The sequence below is a fragment of the Erythrolamprus reginae genome, chromosome 7 (assembly GCF_031021105.1).
Source record: "Erythrolamprus reginae isolate rEryReg1 chromosome 7, rEryReg1.hap1, whole genome shotgun sequence".
Classification (NCBI taxonomy): Eukaryota; Metazoa; Chordata; class Lepidosauria; order Squamata; family Dipsadidae; genus Erythrolamprus; species Erythrolamprus reginae.
Genome location: NC_091956.1, coordinates 77,841,952 through 77,860,336, shown reverse-complemented (window position 1 = coordinate 77,860,336; position 18,385 = coordinate 77,841,952). Strand labels below are relative to the sequence as shown.

Here is an 18,385-nt window from a genome sequence, read left to right as displayed (position 1 = left end):
AAAGCCCTTCATGGCATCGGACCAGAATATCTCTGGGACCGCCTTCTGCCGCACAAATCCCAGCGACTGGTTAGGTCCCACAGAGTTGGCCTTCTCCGGGTCCTGTCGACTAAACAACGTCGTCTGGCGGGACCCAGGGGAAGAGCCTTCTCTGTGGCGGCCCCAATCCTCTGGAACCAGCTCCCTCCGGAGATTAGGATTGCCCTCACCCTTCTTGTCTTTTGCAAACTCCTTAAAACCCACCTCTGTATGGGGGAATTGAGACATCTCTCCCAGGCGTATATAGTTTTATGTATGGTATGCTTGTGTTGTATGTTTTTTTAAATAATGGGTTTTTAGATATTTTTTAAATATTAGATTTGTTCATTGTACACTGTTTTATTATTGTTTGGAGCCGCCCCGAGTCTGCGGAGAGGGGCGGCATACAAATGTAATAAATAAATAAAATAAATAAGTTCACCCAAAGTCTGCTTTAACCAGAACTATTTTTCTACAAATGATAATGAGAACAAAGGAAACTGTTACTCTAAAACAGGAGTAAGGAACTCTGCGATAAACCTGGTGGTTTAGATTTCTTGTAGGACTATGCAACTTATACATCCACTTCTCAAGCTGACCCAAAGGTATTTAACCTCGTTGTATCTAGGAATATGAAATTGACTAAAGTTTTCTATTTCCTCTTAATGACTTCACACGCAACTTACTGATTTTTGCTGTCTTTAGCAGATTTGGTCCGCTCTATCTTACAGAGTTTTTAAAAATTCTGAAGCAGGTTCTTTTTCTTTAAAATACATAGCTTTCCTATAACCAAATAAAGTTATTATAGAGTTCAGGGTGACTTTTCAGAGCATCAGGATATAAAATGAGATCCTTAGCAAATGAGCCGGGGTGGCGCAGCAGGTAGAGTGCTGTACTGCAGGCCACTGAAGCTGACTTGTAGATCTGAAGGTCAGCGGTTCAAATCTCATCACCGGCTCAAGGTTGACTCAGCCTTCCACCCTTCCGAGGTGGGTAAAATGAGGACCCGGATTGTGGGGGCAATAGCCTAGCTCTGTTTAAAAAAGTGCTATTGCTAACATGTTGTAAGCCGCCCTGAGTCTAAGGAGAAGGGCGGCATAAAAATTGAATGAATGAATGAATGAATGAATGAATGAATGAATGAATGAATGAATGAATGTGTGTATGTCTGTTTAATAATGGGGTTTTAAAATATTTTAAATTGTAAATTATTAGATTTGTTATAAACTGTTTTTATTGTGTTGTGAGCCGCCCCGAGTCTACGGAAAGGAGCGGCATACAAATCAAATCAAATCAAATCAAATCAATCAATAAATTGATGAAGACGCTGGGCCATAACTTTCCAATTTCTGTGTAAGGATCTTTAAGATATAACCCCAGAAATACTGGCTAACAATAAATTCTGTGGATTTTTTTCAATATCCATGCATAATATTCACTGTTAATATTGTTATGCTCTTTTACATTCTTAAGTTAAGAGTTACAATAATGCTCCCCTCTGCATTCATGCAAGGAATATATATTTTTAAATATATATTACTAAATCTAATGTGTTTAAAATGTTTTTTTTTTAAAAAGTACTTACAGTTCAGCATCATATTAAATGGCTCTTAATACAGGTTTTAATTAATGAAGTTTTATTAATTGCATGTCACCTTGCATTATTATTCTGATCCGATTATAAAAACAAGATAGATTAATAATGCTTGATGGAGCTAAACAAGTTCCAATTTCACCTACTGAGCACAAATGTTTGGTTTGCATGCTAAAAATCAAGATAACGACTTTTCATTTAAGTTATTGCAACACTGTGATAAATTCTAAAATCCCCTAGGAAGGCTTACTACTAATCTAGGATTAATACCAGTTTGAATACCTCTTAAAACAACTTGTGCAAGCAGTTCCATTTGGAAGACTGTCAAGATTATAACCATGAGGAGCATAACAGCAACGTTTGCTTGATACCAACAAAGAGATGACCCATCCCACTAGTTAAAAGAATTCATTAATTTCATCTCAAACTCGCAGCCCGTGGACCAGATGCGCTACACTCTGGCCAAATCCACCCCTGGTTTAGCAAAGGGGGAAAAAGTTCTGATATGTCATTTGATGCTATTGTGACAAACTATTTTATTATTATTATTTATCAGATTTGTATGCCGCCCCTCTCCGTAGACTCAGGACGGCATACAAATCTTGCACAATACTTCTATATTGGTAAAATTAAATTATTCCTAAATAAATAAATGCACTTGGGGAAAAGGAATCCTCAATCTGAGTATTGTATTGGCAGTTCTGTGTTAGCAAATACTACAGAAGAAAAGGATTTAGGGGTAGTGATTTCTGACAGTCTCAAAATGGGTGAACAGTGCAGTCAGGCGGTAGGGAAAGCAAGTAGGATGCTTGGCTGCATAGCTAGAGGTATAACAAGCAGGAAGAGGGAGATTATGATCCCGCTATATAGAATGCTGGTGAGACCACATTTGGAATACTGTGTTCAGTTCTGGAGACCTCACCTACAAAAAGATATTGACAAAATTGAACGGGTCCAAAGACGGGCTACAAGAATGGTGGAAGGTCTTAAGCATAAAACGTATCAGGAAAGACTTAATGAACTCAATCTGTATAGTCTGGAGGACAGAAGGAAAAGGGGGGACATGATCGAAACATTTAAATATATTAAAGGGTTAAATAAGGTCCAGGAGGGAAGTGTTTTTAAAAGGAAAGTGAACACAAGAACAAGGGGACACAATCTGAAGTTAGTTGGGGGAAAGATCAAAAGCAACGTGAGAAAATATTATTTTACTGAAAGAGTAGTAGATCCTTGGAACAAACTTCCAGCAGACATGGTAGATAAATCCACAGTAACTGAATTTAAACATGCCTGGGATAAACATATATCCATCCTAAGATAAAATACAGAAAATAGTATAAGGGCAGACTAGATGGACCAGGAGGTCTTTTTCTGCCGTCAGACTTCTATGTTTCTATGTTTCTAATATACATAGTTCTCCACTGACTATGGAACTAAACTCTTTTTGTAGTGCTTCCTATTTTGGGTATATTTTACTGATCTATTAAAAGCCAACCTCTGGGTTTAACGACAAATCTTACAGATGAAATGTTATTAACTTTACACACCCGCTATCTTGGCAAGGAAAGCTGCCTGTTAATTTCAACAAAGAGTTATTAGTAGCAGAACTGCTCACGTTTCTCTGAGATTTTCTTAACATGTCGTGCAGGCAAAATTAGAAGCTTTCCTTATAAACGAATCTGGCTTAAAGGGATTAAACTAGTGCTGGAGAAAAAAAGCTTCGGAAAACTAAATAGATTAACAGGGTGAAGTTTGGCCTTGCAAACCTCAACAAGCACATGAAATTAATAAATATGCAGAAAGAATGGTTATAGTTGGTCACTGTTGTTTTAGTTAGATAGTAAAACACACGGAGGGTTGGATTTTTGGCTTGGTTTCAAATCACAGCAATTCTGTTTTCTAATCAAGGTGTGACTGAGAAAAGGGTGTTTCAATTAAAAAGGAATTCAGAACTAAATGTTTCTCTAGCAGTAAAAATAAAATTATCAGTTCTCATTAAGGATGCCTGCCACAGGAAAACATAGAAGTCTGACGGCAGAAAAAGACCTCATGGTCCATCTAGTCTGCCCTTATACTATTTCCTGTATTTTATCTTAGGATGGATATATGTTTATCCCAGGCATGTTTAAATTCAGTTACTGTGGATTTATCTACCACGTCTGCTGGAAGTTTGTTCCAAGGATCTACTACTCTTTCAGTAAAATAATATTTTCTCGTGTTGCTTTTGATCTTTCCCCCAACTAACTTCAGATTGTGTCCCCTTGTTCTTGTGTTCACTTTCCTATTGAAAACACTTCCCTCCTGGACCTTATTTAACCCTAATGTTTCGATCATGTCCCCCCTTTTCCTTCTGATCTCCAGACTATACAGATTGAGTTCATTAAGTCTTTCCTGATACTTAAGACCTTCCACCATTCTTGTAGCCAGTCTTTGGACCCGTTCAATTTTGTCAATATCTTTTTGTAGGTGAGGTCTCCAGAACTGAACACAGGATTCCAAATGTGGTCTCACCAGCGCTCTATATAGCGGGATCACAATCTCCCTCTTCCTGATTTTTATACCTCTAGCTATGCAGATTTAGATTTGTATGCCGCCCCTATCCGGAGACTCGGAGTGGCTCACAACAACAAAACACAGTTCCTGACTTCTATAAAATGACCCTAGTTAACTAACTAACCCAGGCGTGGGGATAATTACCACCTTCTCCCCCCTTTTTTATTATGTTTTCGGTCTCACTGTATGATGGATTAGGTTGAATGTGTATGATTTTATAATTAGGGATTTTAATATATATTAATGTTTTTAAACTGATTTAACTTTTACTATTAGACTGATTTAACTTTTACTATTAGATTTGCAATGTATTGTATTGCTATTATGTTGTGAGCCGCCCCGAGTCTTCGGAGAGAGGTGCAGCATACAAATCTAATCAACTATAACTATAATATGTTTGTTTGAATTTGGGTTTTTTGTGTTAAAAATAAACATAGAAAAGAGACGTAACTAATAAAGTAAAGGAAGATTATCTATTCTTTGATGTCTGGTTTTCTACGTGCTGATGTTCCTGCCCCTATAATGGATTAAAGAGCTGAGGGGTGGCGCAGCAGGTAGAGTGCTGTACTGCAGGCCACTGAAGCTAACTTGTAGATCTGTAGGTCAGCGGTTCAAATCTCATCACCGGCTCAAGGTTGACTCAGCCTTCCATCCTTCCGAGGTGGGTAAAATGAGGACCCGGATTGTGGGGGCAATATGCTGGCTCTGTTAAAAAGTGCTATTGCTAACATGTTGTGAGTCGGCCTGAGTCTATGGAGAAGGGCGGCATAAAAATCGAATAAATAAATAAATAAATAAAGATAGTTCAGTCCTATGACTTCTGATCAGTGATACCCTCCAATTAATGGGCAGCTTTTCTTCCGTTTATCATAAAATATTTTTTCAACCAGAAACTATGATAATGCAAAAAACAGTAAGAAATGGTTCAGCTACGAGCATAGAAGGATACTCCTCACTGTTACGAATGTCAACAATAAGCAATTTTGGTTTGCTGGATTTTGTCTTCTTTGTTGGCGTTTTAGAATGGCCTGGTCCTGTCAGTTCACAGAGGTCAATCAAATCTTCGGCCGAGATCCGGGGTGACACTTCAGATTTCAGATCATTTAATTTGATAGAATCCCTAGACTTTTCGACAAAGGGAAGAAGTGCAACCAAAGTTATTATTTGCATTGACCATTTCTATGAGGGAATATATTTCCCCAATTAAGCAAATATATTTCCCCAACTATCTTGCAAGCTATTTGCCATGACTGCCATTCTTCTCAAATAGTCTTCTTTCCCCCTGTAATAAAATATATTTATATCTCTTTTTTAAAATGAAAAAAATTACATCACTCAGATGACAACCTCAAAACAAGTGAGGCAGATTTTTATGAGAAAACAAAAATCTCATTTTAAAATTTTATACATGGATATATTTCAGTGATTCTGAAAGGTTTAGGGATATACACACACAAACACACACACAATACACACACAGTACAATAACTCACCAGGTCACTCCTGGATGTATCCTGATAGTCCGATGAGAAACAAGACATTAGACTTCTTGTAGAGTTGACTTCACTGGTTTGTTTGGGGTGTTGTGCGTATTGTCTGTATGTAGCACTCTTGGGAGTCCAGCAGAAAAGGTTAATGGATTCATGGACACACCGTTCAATATCAATTTCTGGAATGAAAAAAAAGGAAAGAAAAGAAGTGAGTATTCAAGTCATAAGAGACAAAACTGCAGTTGACAAGCACTTTTTAAAAGAACACATTATTCTAAAATAAATTAATTTTGTTTTTTAACCTATCTACACAAACAGGATAAAATGAAGATGAAACGTTTGTCCTCTACTGGCATGTAACTAAGAGAAAAGAACAAGGTTTAAGACACAAATTGGTTTAAACTATAACAAGTAATTAGTTGTTGTGGGCATTCTCCAATGTAATTATGGCAAAAATGTGGCAAAATCAGAAAAAGAAAAGAGGTTAGGACAGAATGGTGAACCTATGGCACACGGAGCCATATCTGCTGGGAGAACACCGAGAAGCCCCCCGGCTGTTTCAAAAGGTGACAGCCGGGTGGCGGGGCTTCTCGGCGGCCTCCTGAACGCCAAGCCCGGAAGTTCGGCAAAAGTTCGGGTTCGGCATTCGAGTGGCCGCCGAGAAGCCCCCCGGCTGTTTCAAAAGGCAACAGCTGGGTGGCAGGGCTTCTCGGCGGCCTATCAAACCCAAACTTTTGCCGAACTTCTGGGTTCGGCATTCGGGAGAATGCCGAGAAGCCCCCCGGTTGTTTCAAAAGGCGACAGCCGGGCGGTGGGGCTTCTCGGCGGCCTCCCGAATGCCGAACCCGGATGTTCGGCAAAAGTTCGGGTTCGATGTTTGGGAGGCTACCGAGAAGCCCCCCCCCCCCCGGCTGTTTCAAAAGGCGACAGCCGGGCGGCGGGGCTTCTTGGCGGCTTTCCGAACTCAAACCCAAACGCCGAACCCGAACTTTTGCCGAACATCCGGGTTTGGCGTTCGGGAGAACGCTGAGAAGCGCCCGGCTGTTTCAAAAGGTGACAGATGGGCGGCGGCACCCAGCGGAGCGCCGTTTTTGCGATTTTTTTTGCTTGCACGCATTAATTGATTTTACATTGTTTCCTATGGGAAACATTGTTTAGTCTTGCAAACCTTTCACTTTACGAACCTCCTCCAGGAACCAATTGAGTTCGTAAGACGAGGTATCACTGTATCTGGGAATGACCATAAGAGACAGAAGGAAGATCTCAGATTAGATATTCAACAGGGCAAAAGATGCTTCAGCCCGGAGAAGGGAAGGTGGCATGGGGAAATGTTTCAGGAAAGACCCCCCCTTAGATTTCCAGAGAGTAAAAAGAAAGGGTGAGATAAATACTTTCAGTCTTGCAAGATTTTTAATCGTACAATAAAGCTAGAGTCACAGGGCTAACAATTCTCATAGCAATTTATAATACCAGGATTGCAAGTATCTCCAAACTCCTTTCATGCATTCCTTGGTGTCCTGTATTGGGGGTGTAGGAGTGTGTGGAATGAGCATAGCCTTTCCCTGGCATTTGAAGATAAGAAGAAACATAAAAAACATTGGAATCAGCCTGAAAATAGGCTTTATGGATCTCTATAAACAAAGAATGCTCACATAAAGTGGGGAGGGACAAAATAATCACTCTGTTTAAGTATACAGTACTACAGCATTCCATTCATTGTAGCATGGCTTCCACTTATCAACGGGTTGCCTTTCTCTGTACATAGGACCAGATTCTATGGAGAGTTAACATATTGACATGTCTACCATTCAAGGTAGGATATAACTGATTCAGAAAATACACACTGCTACAAGTTTTAGCGGAAGTACTAGCTCAAAACATACAATACAAAACAATATATGTACAAATCTAATAATTAAAACTATGACTAAAATCCCATTATTCACCTATAATAAATATAAATTAATATAAATTACCTATTCATACCAATTCTTTCCTATTCAAATTCTAGATATTAGGAATATACCATGTTTCCCCGAAAATAAGACTGTCTTATATTTTTTTGAACCCTGAAATAAGCGTTTGGGTTTATTGCCATGCACTCAAAAGCCCTATTGGACTGATTATCAGGGGATGTCTTATTTACATAGAAACATAGAAGATTGACGGCAGAAAAAAACCTCATGATCCATCGAGCCTGACCTTATACTATTTTTTGTATTTTATCTTAGGATGGACATATGTTTATCCCAGGCATGTTTAAATTCAGTTACTGTGGATTTACCAACCACATCTGCTGGAAGTTTGTTCCAAGCATTCTACTACTCTTTCAGTCAAATAATATTTTCTTGCTTCTGATCTTTCCCCCAACTAACTTCAGATTGTGTCCACTTTGTTCTTGTGTTCACTTTCCTATTAAAAACACTTCCGTCCTGGACCTTATTTAACCCTTTGACATATTTAAATGTTTTGATCATGTTGGGGGAAACAGGGTATATCATTCAGAACAAAGAATAGGCAACAATGATGTAAGACTGATAAAGATAATACTGTGTACCTGGTAAATCAGAAAACAGCAAGATGCACTCGTTGAATCCATTGGACAGGAGACGGTCCCTCAGCTGCTGTAGGATAGCCACTCCAATGCAGAACGGGAAGGAAGAATTTCCAAGTAGTAAAGTATCCCACAGATGAAAGATTTTGTGCAAAGGAAAGACATCTGTAAAGCAGCCAGCAAAGACATATCAGTTGTAGCAGAATAAGTTTTCAGGCTTATTAGCTTGGCATTTATTTATTTATTTATTTATTTATTATTTATTTATTAGTTCTGATCTCTGCGGGGAGTTGATTCCAGAGGGCCGGGGCCACCACAGAGAAGGCTCTTCCCCTGGGGCCCGCCAGACGACATTGTTTAGTCAACGGGACCCGGAGAAGGCCAACTCTGTGGGACCTTATCGGCCGCTGGGATTCGTGCAGCAGAAGCCCAACCCAACCCATATTTGAAATAATAATAATAATAATAATAATATTAGTCTTCGGAGAGGGGCAGCATACAAATCTAATAAATTCTTATTATTATTATTATTAATAATAATAATATTTTTTTTTATTTATTTTTTTATATTTATTTATTTATTTATCTATCTATCTATCTATCTATTTATTTATTTATTTGATTCGTATGCTGCCCCTCTCTGTAGACTCGGGGCGGCTAAAAACAACAATAAAAAACAGCATATAACAAATCTAATATTTAAAATAACTAAAAACCCTTATTAAAAACCAAACATACACACAAACATACCATGCATAAATTGTATAGGCCTAGGGGGGAAGGAATATCTCAATTCCCCCATGCCTGACGACAGAGGTGGGTTTTAAGGAGCTTACCAAAGGCAAGGAGGATGGGGGCAATTCTGATCTCTGGGGGGAGCTGGTTCCAGAGGGCCGGGGCCGCCACAGAGAAGGCTCTTCCCCTGGGTCCCGCCAAACAACATTGTTTAGTTGACGGAACCCGGAGAAGGCCAACTCTGTGGGACCTAACTGGTCACTGGGATTCATGCGGCAGAAGGCGGTCCCGGAGATATTCTGGTCTGATGCCATGAAGGGCTTTATAGGTCATAACCAACACTTTGAATTGTGACCGGAAATTGATCGGCAACCAGTGCAGACTGCGGGGTGTTGGTGTAACATGGGCATATTTAGGAAAGCCCATGATTGCTCTCGCAGCTGCATTCTGTAGAGCTAAACATTCATTATGATTTGATGTCACATACAGGCATCAGGAGAGATCATGAGATCTTATAATCCCTCCACATGTTATTGGTTGACAAGGAAATAGGGCCTGATAATTTTGTTTTTATTGAAAAGAAGATGTTATATAATTTGAACCTCAATTCCTAGAGGAAGCCAAGATCCAGAGGTTAATATAGCCCTTTCCCTTTACAGCTGGTATTTTCTGAATTTAATTACACCATTGTGATCAAGCCCCTGGGTAATGGTAACTTTATACAGTAATTAGATATTTTACATTTGAAATCACATCAGAATTCATAGTAGGTAACACTAGAAACATGGAAACATAGAAGACTGACGGCAGAAAAAGACCTCATGATCCATCTAGTCTGCCCTTATACTATTTTCTGTATTTTATCTTAGGATGGATATATGTTTATCCCATGTTTAAATTCAGTTACTGTGGATTTACCAACCACATCTGCTGGAAGTTTGTTCCAAGGATCTACTACTCTTTCAGTAAAATAATATTTTCTCATGTTGCTTTTGATCTTTCCCCCAACTAACCTCAGATTGTGTCATTTATAACAGTAGCTATTATAAAAACTACTTTTTCTTTAGAAAAATTGCTTACTGTTTAATTTGTACACAAAGTGGAAATCTCATGTTAAGTATGATTCTTATTCCACACACTTAGGGATGTCTGTAGGATAAATTCTGGAGAATTATGCATAATTCATTATCTACAAGGAGCACAGCACACTGACATAATCTTTCAATATACCAATATATTTCTGAAGAACAAATTGAAAATTTAACCAAACAGATCAAAGTAAGAATTTATTGCGAATTTAGTGGCAGATAGAGCAGCAACGGAATATATTCAGGATGTAAATCTATCATCCTAAAATGTATATGACTGAAATAATTCCGTTTTGCACTAATATTGCTTTGCATGCAAAGTTATTTTAATATGGCTTTAAATGCAGAGTTTTATTTAGTCACCAGGTTGATATAGGCATCTTCAATGAGTGTTTAATATTTAAAGTTGATTAAATGAAAGAGTGCCAAATAAAAATATTAAAAGATACCTGTAATAAAGAAACTTTATACCTATAAATGAAAAATGAGAAAAGATACTTACGTGTGAACATTGTAAGAAACCAAGGAATAGCATATAACTATAACAACAAAATGGGGGGAAAAAAAGAATTTATTGTTACAAGTAGATCATCGTAAATTTTTCAATCACATCTGTGTTGGAATTCAGTAAGCCTAACTGATAACATATGAACAGAAGTTTAAATCAGGATTACCATTTTAAAGATTTATTATGATATCCTACCCAATATAGAATTCAAATTTTTTGAACCAGAATCTGATTATATAGTGCTCTTTTTGATGTTACATATCCATTTTAAGTCTTGAGTTTATATAGAACCTAGAAACTTGAAGGCCTCTACTGTTGATACTGTGTTATCTATCTATCTATCTGTCTGTCTGTCTGTCTGTCTGTCTGTCTGTCTGTCTGTCTGTTTGTTTGTTTATTTTGTCCAATACACAATGAGAGTTTTAGTGGGTATACATACATACATACATACATACATATATATGTCACATGGTTTTTTTTTGCTGAATTTGAAAATTAAGGGAGACTAGGATAAGTCTATTTCGACCTTATTTTGGCCTCATCAGCTAGCCATACCCACTGGGACTTGAACCTGCAACCTTTGCCTTGTAAGGCAGAGAATTATCCTCTAGGCTACAGTATCCAATCCCTTCAGCTCTGCACCAGGGAAGGGTTACATATTTTTGTGTTGAATCACTCTGGTGTATTGAAGGAACATCACAGCTCCTTATCTGCCTCTCGGCCCCACCCAGGGCCATTTCCAAGGCAGTTAATTTTATTGATAGACGACAATTCTATCTGTATGTGTCACATGGTTTTTTTTGCTGAATTTGAAAATTAAGGGAGACTAGGATAGATCTATTTCGGCCTTATTTTGGCCTCATCAGCTACCTATATATCACACACACACGCACACACACATACACACACATAGTAAAATACATGATGCAGGTTATAGAGGAGATACTCATAGTAAAATATATCTAAGAAATAATAGAAAAGAAGATATAGTAATAGAACATATCAATGAAAGAATAGAAGAGATATAGGAATAGAAGAAAGGAATAGGAGATATAGGAGAGCAATAGGACAGGGGACGGAAGGCACTCTAGTGCACTTGTACTTGTACTAGTATTGTAAGCCGCCCCGAGTTCGCGGAGAGGGGCGGCATACAAATCTAAATAATAAATAAATAAATAAAGAGGCAGTAGTATGGGAGGGTTTCTCCTATACTATGCATTACTATATCTATAGATAGCCGTTAGCCAAGAAGGAAGTAATTTTGCTTCTTCCATCCATCTTACTGTTTCAACTTTCATCAATAACTATCTTAATATTCTTTGGTGTGGTGAAGACTTCCTGCATGTTTTCTTAGTGCACACTGCCCCCTACCTGTCTCACCAGGTATAAGCAAGTTAACAGCACAGCTCCCTTTTTTTGTAATGCAATACAGTATTTCTTTAGAGAAGATTCCTCTATATTGTTTTCCATTTTTCAATGGGCTGTAATAAAGTGTGATCCAGAATTAACAGAATGGTTATATGCTGCTGCATCAGGATGTTCTGTCCACAACCATCTTGTGAATATTATCTTCTTAAGGATTTTTTTTCCAAATTGTTCAACAAAGAACCATTTGGGCAATACAATTCTATTCTATTCTATTCTATTCTATTCTATTCTATTCTATTCTATCCTCTTCATGCAGTGTTGGAAATGACAAGATTAATTCTTAAGCATGAAAATAGTATTGCTTAAGTGTATACACTTTGATGGTTTCCGGAAATATTTCTTTGAAAATCATACCAAATGGCACAGCTTGCAGAATTTGACGGCTTGATAGCTGCTATCAGTGTTTGATTGATTATTGCATTGAATTTGTTTTGGACCGCGGTATGTAGATGAAGATCATTAAACTTTCTGCTGTATTAAAATGTATAAAAAGCATTTGCACTTACATCTGGGATGAAACCTATTTCATTGAGGTGGTTACTCAATTCAGGATCATGGAATGCAATCATTTGGGAAAACACTGTAAGATATTCTGGAAGAAAGATAAACAGCAAGGCCATTGCTTGATGATTTCAGCAAGAATTCAACCTCAAGGATTTTGCTTCATGGAATCACCATTGCAACAGAATTGCAGGAAAGAGTTAAACAAAATCAAAATATTTACAGTTAAAATAATTCACAGCAGAAAAACGAAGTCACAACAGTAGCACAAGGAACCCTATAAAAGCTATGAATAACAGCACTATCAAAGCGAGAGATCAATGTATAGCTTTATTAAGGAAATTCAAAACAAACTGCATGCTACAATCATAGTTCCCTCTAAGCTGAGCAGTGAGCAATCGCTCACTTAAAAATCATCATCAACTCAGAGTTTTCCAAACCTGCCCAGAAGCCGAGAGGGAAAGAGTGAGAGGGAAAGAGAGAGAGGGAAAGAGAGAGAAACAGATAGAAAAAAGAGAGGAAGGAAAAGAGAAAGAAAAAGAATGGGAGTAAGGAAGAGAGAAAGAAAATCAAAATCTAGTTTGAAACTAGCTCAACTATTTAAATGGCATTTTGATATTGATAGAGTTGCCCTATTATGAGCTCACTGTTATAGACACACAGTACAGTATTTTATTTTGAAATTCTCTGAGGCAAAACAGGGTGGGTTTTTTATTTGTTTGTTTGTTTGTTTGTTTATTTATTTATTATTTCTGTGCCGCCCAGTCCCGAAGGGACTGCCGCTCAGACACTATACTTTTCCACCCCCCCCCAAAAAAAATTAGAGGGAACACTGGCTACAATTATATAGAAACATAGAAGACTGACGGCAGAAAAAGACCTCATGGTCCATCTAGTCTGCCCTTATACTATTTTCTGTATTTTATCTTAGGATGGATATATGTTTATCCCAGGCATGTTTAAATTCAGTTACTGTGGATTTATCTACCACGTCTGCTGGAAGTTTGTTCCAAGGATCTACTACTCTTTCAGTAAAATAATATTTTCTCATGTTGCTTTTGATCTTTCCCCCAACTAACTTCAGATTGTGCCCCCTTGTTCTTGTGTTCACTTTCCTATTAAAAACACTTCCCTCCTGGACCTTATTTAACCCTTTAACATATTTAAATGTTTCGATCGTGTCTCCCCTTTCCCTTCTGTCCTCCAAACTATACAGATTGAGTTTATTAAGTATTTCCTGATACGTTTTATGCTTAAGATCTTCCACCATTCTTGTAGCCCGTCTTTGGACCAGTTCAATTTTGTCAATATCTCTTTGTAGGTGAGGTCTCCAGAACTCAACACAGTATTCCAAATGTGGTCTCACCAGCACTCTATATAGCGGGATCATAATCTCCCTCTTCCTGCTTGTTATACTTCTAGCTATGCAGCCAAGCATCCTACTTGCTTTCCCTACCGCCTGACTGCACTGTTCACCCATTTTGAGACTGTCAGAAATCACTACCCCTAAATCTTTCTCTTCTGAAGTTTTTGCTAGCACAGAACTGCCAATACAATACTCAGATTGAGGATTCCTTTTCCCCAAGTGCATTATTTTACATTTGGAAACATTAAACTGCAGTTTCCATTGATTTGACCATTTATCTAGTAAAGCTAAATCATTTACCATATTACAGACGCCTCTAGGAATATCAACCCTATTGCACACTTTAGAGTCATCGGCAAATAGGCAAACCTTCCCTACCAAACCTTCCCCTATGTCAGCAATTGCAGCTGTTTCAAGTTAGTAGTAGCTGCAGTTTTGATGTGGGGTTTCCCCCCCAATTTTTTATGGTATGGTATTTTCCACTAGATCTCAAAACAGATTATAAATTTAAAACTATAAAAGATAAAAACATGCATACAGGTGAAACTCAAAAAATTAGAATATCGTGCAAAAGTTCATTTATCAACACAGTTGATAAAAACATACTTTTCAGATATTGTTCTATGTACAATCCTTGTTTTATTGATTGCATTTAATATTCTAATTTTCTGAGATGGTGGATTTGGGGTTTTCATGAGCTGAACCCCATAATCATCGCAATGATGACAAATCACGGCTTGAACTATCTTGCCTTGCATGTAATGCATCTCTCTCTTATGTTACCTGTATAGGCTTCTTTGAAAGGACATTTATAGCAGAAAACCTACCTTGAATAACATGAGAATTATCCTTTAGAAAGAAATTATAGAGATATTTTGGTATAAAAGCAGACATGCAGGAATAGGCCAAAGCTAAAAAAAGAACCAGAAAAAAAGATAGCTATTTATTCAACCATTACAATTGTGAGAACAAATTGAAAACAATGCTACACTATTCCCATTAAATAATTCTGAAAAAAACATAAAAATACAGGTACCCTTGACTTAACATCATTCACTTACTGATCATTCGAAGTTACGAATGATCAATAACTAAATATACACTGCTCAAAAAAATAAAGGGAATACAGTGATACCTTGTCATACAAACTTTTTGAGATACAAACCTGGGGTTTAAGATTTTTTTGCCTCTTCTTCCAAACTATTTTCACCTTACAAACCCAAGCCACCGCCACTGGGATGCCCCACCTCCAGACTTCTGTTAGTTTAGTTTAGTTTATTTAGATCTGTATGCCGCCCCTCTCCGCAGACTCGGGCGCTTTGTTGCCAGCAAAGCGCCCGTTTTTGCGCTGCTGGGATTCCCCTGAGGTTCCCCTCCATGGGAAACACCACCTCCGGACTTCCGTGTTTTTGCAATGCTGCAGGGGAGTCCCAGCAGCGCAAAAACGGGCACTTCACTGGCAACGGAAGTCCGGAGGTGGGGTTTCCCATGGAGGGGAGCCTCGGGGACATCCCAGCAGCGCAAAAATGGGCGCTTTGGCTGGCAAAAGGGGTGAGTTTTGGGCTTGCACGCATCAATCGCTTTTCCATTGATTCCTATGGGAAACATTGTTTTGTCTTACAAACTTTTCACCTTACAAACCTCATCCCGGAACCAATTAAGTTCGTAAGACGAGGTATCACTGTACTTAAAAAACAGAATATAACTTCAAGCAAATCACACTTCTGTAAAATCAAACTGTTCACTTAGGAAGCAACTCTACTGACAATCAATTTCACATGCTGTTGTGCAAATGGAATAGTTGTGCAAATGAAAAATATTCAATGAGAATATTCAGATCTAGCATGTGTTCCCTTTACTTTTCTGAGCGGTATATATAACAGAACGGGACATTTATAATTTTATTAGTGGAATTTAACTAATATGTCTTAGTCTAGATCCAAGTCTCAGAAATCATACTGGAAATGCAACAAACAGAATTTTTCATTAACATTTATATCCCACAAATAGCCGAACCTTACATAAACCGACATGCATAGATAAGTATGAGAAAACAGCTATTAGATAAAGTTCAAATTTACTTGATTTCATCTTTTCTTTTTTCTTCTTTCCTTTCCTTTCCCTCCCTCCTCCCCTCTCAATATGGTCATATATTTACTGAGTGATTCTGGGTAACTATTGTAATTCAGAGTTAAAAACGCCTGACTAGACTAAAGCAATTAAAAACATGCCATGCTAGGGGAATTCTTACCGTACAGGGTAAAAAGGGATCAAATAATACCTTGGCTCAATATTATTGTTGTTGTTGTTGTTGTTGTTGTTGTTATTATTATTATTATTATTATTATTATTATTATTAATTAGATTTGTATGCCGCCCTCTCTGTAGACTTAGGGTGGCTCACAACCGCCGACCTACAGATTTATTTATTTATTAATTTGTATACCACCCTCTCTGTAGACTTAGGGTGGCTCACAGCCGCCGACCTACAGATTTATTTATTTATTAGATTTGTATGCCGCCCCTATCTGGAGACTCGGAACGGCTCACAAAAACAAAACACAGTTCTTGACTTCTATAAGACGACCCTAGTTAACTAACTAACCCTGAGCATGCTAACCCTATTATCTTGTTAGATGGACATGACAACCGGAGACATACACTGCATGCATGAATTCAACATTCACGAAGACCATGTTTACCTTCATTGTTGAAATTCAGATACAGGAACGGTGCACAAAGGGAGTCAAGACCTAGAGGGAGATATAATTATATTATACAAAAACACTGCTTTCAGAAATGAGCAATCAATAGAGTTTGAGAATATCCAGAAGATAAAGATGCACATTATTATATAGTTAAATATTCTGCAGAGGGTATTTACAGATATACAGCAGGCTACTTTCAAAACTATCATATGTGATGTAGTCACCAAGTGAAGTGTTAAATTATGGGTTTTGAGGGATGGGCATTTATGACTATCTTCTGAAAAGCTTCATAAAGGGTGCGTTCCAAAATAATGATTTTTTTTAACCCTGCTGTTCTGTTCGGGTCTGTGAGACCCGAAATCAAGGTTTGAGACCCTGTAAAAAAATTTCCCTGCATATCTGAAACTTGAAATTTCATGACTTTTCATCATTTCAGGGGTTCTCTCTATGAGAATTTTTTTGGGGGGGTGGGAGGTTTCTTTCTTGCTGAAAAAAAAACCCTCCCTAATGTTATGTTCCCGGGTCACCCTGACCCGGACCGAAAACTCTTCATTTGCAGTGCTTATGTTTGGTCTTTTTGAAAGCTTTTTTCACTTGGAAAGTAGTCTGAACATTTCTTCACACAATGGAATGAAAATTGAACTGAAAAAATTAATCCTTATTGGTTTATTTTGCCCATAAATGTGCCTCCCCCCCCCGTTTTTGTGAAAGTTTTTTCAATTTATGGATAGTTTTGCTTGCAAAATGCAGTCTATTTTACTGGAGTTGGTGTGGGAATGGTACCTTGAACATTTCTGAATATAAGAAAAATATAAAGGAACTGAAAAAAATGATTCTTACTGTTTTTTTAACATCAGAAATAAGCCCCCCCCCCCCCCCTGGCTGCTTGCAACAATTTTCACTTTTTATTTTTTTATGCTCCAAATCCGAAATATTCTTTAAAATCTTACGCATTCATTAACTCAATTTAACAATGCTGATCATCAAAAAAATATTTGTGGGGGTGGGGGAAAAATTTTTTTCTTGGCAAAAAAAAAGTCACATTTACTCTGTTCGGGTCATATAGACCCGGATCAAAATGATTTTTTTTAGGTACTTGAATTTGGTCTTTTTGAAAACTTTTTCCACTGGAAAACTAGTTTGAACATTTATGAACATAATGATATGAAAATTGAACTGGAAAAATTGAGACTTATATTTTTATTTTGATCAAAAAGCCCCTCCCCCCATCCTTTTTGAATTTCGTGTCAATTTATATTTTTTAAGGCTACAAATCCCTAAGGAATTTTCCCCCAAAAGGTTTGATATACTAAATTGAACAATCCTGAACATAAGAAAAATATAAATGAACTGAAAAAAATGACTCTTATTGGTTTATTGTTTTATACTCGAGTATAAGCCTACTCGAGTATAAGCCTATTTGAGTATAAGCATGGGGGCCCATTTATGAGCAAAATAAACCAATAAGGATAATTTTTTCAGTTTAATTTTCATATCATTATGTTCAGAAAGGTTCAAGCTACCAATCCCACACCAAAATAGAATAGTAAAATAGAATGCATTTTGCAGGCAAAATTATCAATAAACTCAAAAGTTTTGATATACTAAATTGAACAATCCTAAACATAAGAAAAATAGAAATGAACTGAAAAAAAATGATTCTTATTGGTTTATTTTTGAATATAAGACCACATCATTTTATACTCGAGTATAAGCCTACTCGAGTATAAGCCTATTTGAGTATAAGCATGGGGGCCCATTTATGAGCAAAATAAACCAATAAGGATTAATTTTCTCAGTTCAATTTTCATATCATTGTGTGCAGAAATGTTCAAGCTACCA

At 37.5% G+C, this 18,385-nt stretch overlaps 1 protein-coding gene across 2 annotated transcripts in view; it reads right to left on the bottom strand.

The window, feature by feature from the left end:
• TBCK (TBC1 domain containing kinase) overlaps positions 1–18,385 on the bottom strand; it is an 86,002-nt gene that overhangs the window by 20,347 nt on the left and 47,270 nt on the right. For both annotated transcript variants that reach the window (XM_070757926.1, XM_070757927.1), the window contains exons 18-24: positions 16,538–16,588; positions 14,663–14,746; positions 12,475–12,560; positions 10,535–10,571; positions 8,213–8,374; positions 5,659–5,834; positions 5,115–5,290 (exon numbers count right to left, since the gene is read on the bottom strand). In XM_070757926.1, the coding sequence (XP_070614027.1) occupies positions 5,115–5,290; positions 5,659–5,834; positions 8,213–8,374; positions 10,535–10,571; positions 12,475–12,560; positions 14,663–14,746; positions 16,538–16,588 (772 nt within the window). The remainder of the gene's footprint in view (positions 1–5,114; positions 5,291–5,658; positions 5,835–8,212; positions 8,375–10,534; positions 10,572–12,474; positions 12,561–14,662; positions 14,747–16,537; positions 16,589–18,385) is intronic.